The 5,713-nt window shown below is 28.1% G+C and overlaps 1 protein-coding gene across 1 annotated transcript; it reads left to right on the forward strand.

Moving 5' to 3' along the window:
* Nucleotides 1-459: 459 nt before the first annotated feature.
* Nucleotides 460-4,850, forward strand: LOC145056727 (RING/U-box superfamily protein). Its single transcript, XM_079004448.1, has 3 exons — nucleotides 460-798; nucleotides 1,144-1,226; nucleotides 4,278-4,850. Exons 1-3 carry the CDS (start codon nucleotides 574-576, stop codon nucleotides 4,657-4,659), a joined length of 690 nt encoding a protein of 229 aa, XP_078860574.1. The 5' UTR covers nucleotides 460-573; the 3' UTR covers nucleotides 4,660-4,850.
* The last annotated feature ends 863 nt before the right edge of the window (nucleotides 4,851-5,713 follow it).

Raw genomic sequence — 5,713 nt, forward strand, 5'->3', positions numbered from 1 at the left:
GCTATCGTTTTCAAGACCTAAGACTTCAAACGTAGTAAATCCCACTCGGTAGACCCACCTTTTACTCTCGTGGATTTTTTATATCTCTAGCTACGTGCCAAAGGTTGTTTTGGCTCAATGAAACCGATAAAGCTTTGTAATCATTAGATTTTGAATTGAAATCAAATTAAATATATAAGTATGTGAGCTGATTTGTTGTTTTAAAAAGCTTTCCAATATTAAATGCTAAAGGTCATGTGATTACTCTTGATGATATTTTCCCATCCAAATCCTCAATAAAGTTCGATTCCACCATATATTTACCGGTCTTCATCAAACCTTACTGTATTTGCTTCTTTAATACCATATTTCATTGTCCAAGAGATACTTTGTCCAACCTCAAATATCCCACACCCCCACTTGCAAATATATATATGCATACATATACATGTATACAAATTACACTTTATGGTTAAGTGGCAAGATTCTTTAAAGATATAAAGGCACACCTTCCACGATGCTTGGTTTGTATTGCAGAGGGTCTATAACTTGTTGATAAGGAACTTTTGATTTGAAATTGAATAGCAGTGAGAAATGAGTGTTCCTCAAACTCCAAGCATCAACTATCATCCATACTCCCATGCACTTCAAATTAGGGTTTATCAAGCTTTTATATTCTCCATCCCAATCCTCTTCTCCATCATACTATTCCTTTTGTTCTACTTGTTCTACCTTAAAAGAAGGGCTTATGCACTCTCTTCTTCTCCACCAACACTTCCACCTTCTACTTTCAATTATGCTACCTCTTTTATCCCCATGGTAACACATATTGTAGTTTTAATTTCAATTATGTGAATCCGTTATGTTTGTTATTTGGTTGCAAACCAACTCTTCTGCTCCTGAAAATTCACGGAAAAAACTAAATAGAAGTTTGCAATTGGTTTTCTGTTAAAAATTAACAAAGTTGCAGTTTTTTTACAATTACAATTACAATTGCAATTTATTGTTGATTTGCAAATCAAAACAATTGTAGGATATACTTTATTGTTAATTGTTAATTTGATTTGATTTACTTTTCTACATGTAAACTCACCTATGAATTATAGTAATATGTTGATTTGATATTACTGGGCCTAATTATTGTTTTTTTTAATGAATTTATAGACTTATGCGGGGTTGAAAGGAGATCTCAAGGATAAGCTGCCAAAGGTTCTCTTTGATGAAGATTTAAAAGCAAAGGATTCTGTGTAAGACCACTATTTGAACTAAACTTTCATAATTTTAAAAGAGTTATATATATATATATATATATATATATATATATATATATATATATATATATATATATATATATATATATATATATATATGAAAAGTTAATATACTCTCCAAAGTTTATAAGCTTTGGTACCTAAACCCATCATATTACGTTGTTTTTTATCATATATATTGTGATCGTCTAAAGTTCTTAAAATTCATTTCCAATCTTTTCAAGAATTTCATCATTATCTATTTCTTACATCACATCATTATAGTTATAAATGAAAATTATGAAAATTGAGTTTTAAGAACATTGGGTGATTATAATGCATATATGATACAAAAAACGAAATGATATGTTGTATTTGAGTACCTATGTGTATATATTTTGTAGGGCTCACTTTTTTATATATATATATATATATATATATATATATATATATATATATATATATATATATATATATGTGTGTGTGTTAGGTTCCAAAGTGAACAAAAAAATATCAAGCCAAAAAACCAATAGTGTGTGGGAATTCAAAATATCACTATAATGATATATATTTATTAGTTTGATGTGCATGTATCCAATTATAACGAAAACCCAACTTTTAAAAAAAAATATATTTAGGTCTTATTTTTATTGAAAAAACTTAATATATCAAAATTAATAATTTGTTGCCCTCTATAAATATACATTTATATTGGTATATATTGTTTTAGTTTAAGCATGTATTCACATATAAATTTGAATTGTATCCGGTTCATAAAATAATCATTCGCGTTCTAATTGACAATGCATAATTATTATTTTTAATAGATTGATTTTCATATTTACATTGTAAATCTGAATTATATATTATTTTTATACTTATTAATCCACATTAATGATCATTATGCCCTTTGACAACTTATCATTTACATATTTATGAATCTTAATAAATTTACTTATTAATCTCAATAAATTCACTTATTACTCTCAATAAAGTCATTTATATATATATATATATATATATATATATATATATATATATATATATATATATATATATATATATATATGATCCTGATACTAAAATCTAAAAAGTAGGAAGCAATTTAATTTCTCAAATCTAAAATCAACAGCATTATTTAGACTCTAATGTGAATTTAATCAGAATCAATGTAAATATTTATTTAAATTCACAAATAAATTTAATATACAGGGCCGGTCCAGACGGTGGCAACACGAGCGACTGCCCAGGGCCCACGACTCAACGGGGCCCAAAATTTCTGGATTATATAGTGTGTGTGTGTATATATATATATATATATATATATATATATATATATATATATATATATATATATATATATATATATAAACCAATTATTACCAAAATGATTTTTAGGGCCTAAATTTGATTCAAACTCAAACTAGTTCAAAAGATAAACAATTTGACTTGCTTGTTATTGTTAATTGAACGTGATTATAGTGAAGAATAAATGATTTTTTTTAATCTTTATTATATTTTTCTTTAAGGGGCCCTTTTTTTCTTTTCGCCCCGGGCCCCATATACGTTTGGACCAGCCCTGTTAATATATCTAGATTATCGATCATTTACATAGATATTTAATAATTATATTCGTCACTCGTATGTGAATGACAATTATGTAAACTAAAAATTGATAAACTACTTTTGTACATGATGATCATACATATTAAATATTAAGGGTGTGTTCGGCACGAAGCGTTTGAGAGTGTTTGAGAGCTTGTAGCTTCTATCGTTTGACAAAACGCTCCGTTTTGAACAGAGTGTCTTGTTCGGCACTACAAGCTTCTAGCGTTTAGTTTAAACAAAACGCTCCAAATCCAAATGATACTTCATGTAGCGTTTAACAAAACGCTACAAGCTACCCGCTACAATCCATGAGCTACCAGTTAATTTTGCCGAACACGCCCTAAATATTAACAATTAAAAATTTATATGTTAACTAGTAATTACTAAATAATCAATAATTGTTAAAAAAAATGAGTACAATAAAAATTCAAATGAGAATTATATTAAATAAAAATTGGATATAATTTAGTTTCAAATGTGAATATAAGCTTAAACTTTTAAAATAAGTTTTTTGTTTTTATATATAGATGTATATTTATAAAAGACAAAAACTTAAATTTTTTGATATATTCATTTTTTTCAATTAAAAATAAGAGTATGTACAATGCATTGAATTCCATAAAATTCAATAGATTGTTACATTTTTCTACAATTTATATAATTCTATCATTTTTTTTCTTATATTGAACTCTACAAAATTCAATAGAATACTACAAAAAAAATTCGTAACAAAATTAAAAAAAGACATTTATGAAAATATGTTATTATTTTATCGCATCAACCCTGTATTTAAGTAACGTCACATATATTTACCAAGTTCTTATTCCTTTGGATTAAGGAATTCTAAATCACAACCTTTCCTTTTCTCAAAAGTGCCAATATATGGAATTATGATCATCATGATAGAATCTCCTATGAAGGCCATTCATCTTCAGAGGCAGGCATATATGCTCTCAATCAATATCATTATATAATTATGAAAAAGAATATATATATATATATATATATATATATATATATATATATATATATATATATATATATATATATATATATATATATATATATATATAAAGTGGGAAACAATAGTGCACTTTATACCTCATTATATGTTCAGATATTCACTTTATTTTCTTTATCCTAATCATGATTGTTAGTGGAATTTTGCAGGTGTTTTTAATGATTTTAAATAATTTAAAAGCTACTAATCTTTATCTTTATATATTAATATTAATATCTCTGAGTGGACCATACGTCTATTTAGTTACTAATTTATAGTATTTCAACACTATCATACCAAAAAAACACTTTTTCATATTCTATTATTTCTATTTGTGATTAAACACCTTTATGTTATTTGCTGAATTGGTTAATAATAATGTCTGGAAGAGTCCTTGGTGAATTGATTATATATATTTTTTTATAATAATATCATTGCAGATGTTGTGTTTGTCTTGGTGAATTTGAAATAAATGAAGAGTTGATTCAAGTCCCTTCATGCAAGCATGTGTTCCACAAGGACTGTATTCACCATTGGCTTCAATCCAATTCCACTTGCCCACTCTGTAGATGTTGTGTCTTCTTAGCTGTGGGGCCTATCTCGCGACCTGTACGATCGCAATTTCAGCCGAACATCGATGAGCCCAATTTCAGTGGTGATGGCCCAGCAACTGAAGGTGTAACATCCGCAGCAGAAAGCACTAGCACGGCAATTGCAGCTAGTAGCAGTGTTAGCGACTGTTCAAGAGTCACCTCCACCTCTAATGACATCAACCATGTTGTATCTAGTGGACTTTCTGTTGTCATACATGTTGAAGCCTAGTAACACATTAAATACGTTATTCAACTCATTTTATTTTTTGTGTAGTGTATGAGTTGGTTGTACTTTTTCCATAACCATGCAATCGATGTTGATGTTGATGTTGATGCAATGGGATATGTATTGTAGAACCAAATATAATGAGAATTATCTTCAAGGAAAGATGTCGATGACATCGAATTAAAAGAGTCCAACCATTTAAGTTTGTAATAATCTTATATATGGATTACTTGTTGTGAGGAATGGAATTTGTAGTGGGAATTGCAAGATGAAACCAACAAGATTAAAGGGAGATTATCAATGAATAGGATCAACTATTTCCTTCATTGTGTATGTTGTGATTGATTTATTTCAGGAACCGATGTTGTCAAAATCTGATGCACCTTTTTGAGATGCAAAGCGCAAGTTACTAGAAAAAAGGACACAACAGTCAAAACGTGTAAGAGCGATGTCAAAGTTTCCGTATTCACACATGCTTGTGTTTTCACTAGAGTTACAATGTTTAGGAAAATATCGAATTATCATGTTTACTAAAATTTCATTTCTGATTGCCCTTTGTATGTTGGTTTAATGCGAATTTGGTGGGTGTATAAAAGTAATTATGTTGTGCATATATTTATTTGTAAGTTATTCTTTCCGGCTGTCTTATAATTTAACCTTGTCCATTTTATTATTTTCATTCTCATTATTCCATTACCATATTCTAATGAAATAAAAAAAGAATTGGACCTAATTTTTAAATATGATTTTTTTGGTGAAAATTTGTGTCGCTAACAGTAGGAAGGCAATTTTTATTTTACTAAGTATATAGTGGCAAAAACAAAAGTGACACTAAAACCCAAAAATGTTGTAGCGTCACAATAAAAAAGTGTTATTAGAACCCGAAATGTTGTAGTGACACAACCAAAAAATATCACTAAAGGCTTTTAGTGGCAGCGTTTATAGTGACACTTTTTTGTGCCGCTGAATACTAAGGGTGTTTTTAGTGACACTTTTTTGGTATTTAGTGTCATCTTTTTTTTTTTTGTCACTTAATGTTATTTTATTTGTAGGGTCG

The sequence above is a fragment of the Lactuca serriola genome, chromosome 6 (assembly GCF_051521515.1).
Source record: "Lactuca serriola cultivar US96UC23 chromosome 6, Lser_US96UC23_V15, whole genome shotgun sequence".
Taxonomy (NCBI): Eukaryota; Viridiplantae; Streptophyta; class Magnoliopsida; order Asterales; family Asteraceae; genus Lactuca; species Lactuca serriola.

Bases quoted from the DNA above. Each gene is read 5' to 3' on its own strand.
- LOC145056727 (XM_079004448.1), top strand. From the start codon at position 574: ATGAGTGTTCCTCAAACTCCAAGCATCAACTATCATCCATACTCCCAT. The intron at 799-1,143 runs GTAACACATATT...ATGAATTTATAG, and splicing joins CTACCTCTTTTATCCCCATG to ACTTATGCGGGGTTGAAAGG. The intron at 1,227-4,277 runs GTAAGACCACTA...ATATCATTGCAG, and splicing joins TTAAAAGCAAAGGATTCTGT to ATGTTGTGTTTGTCTTGGTG.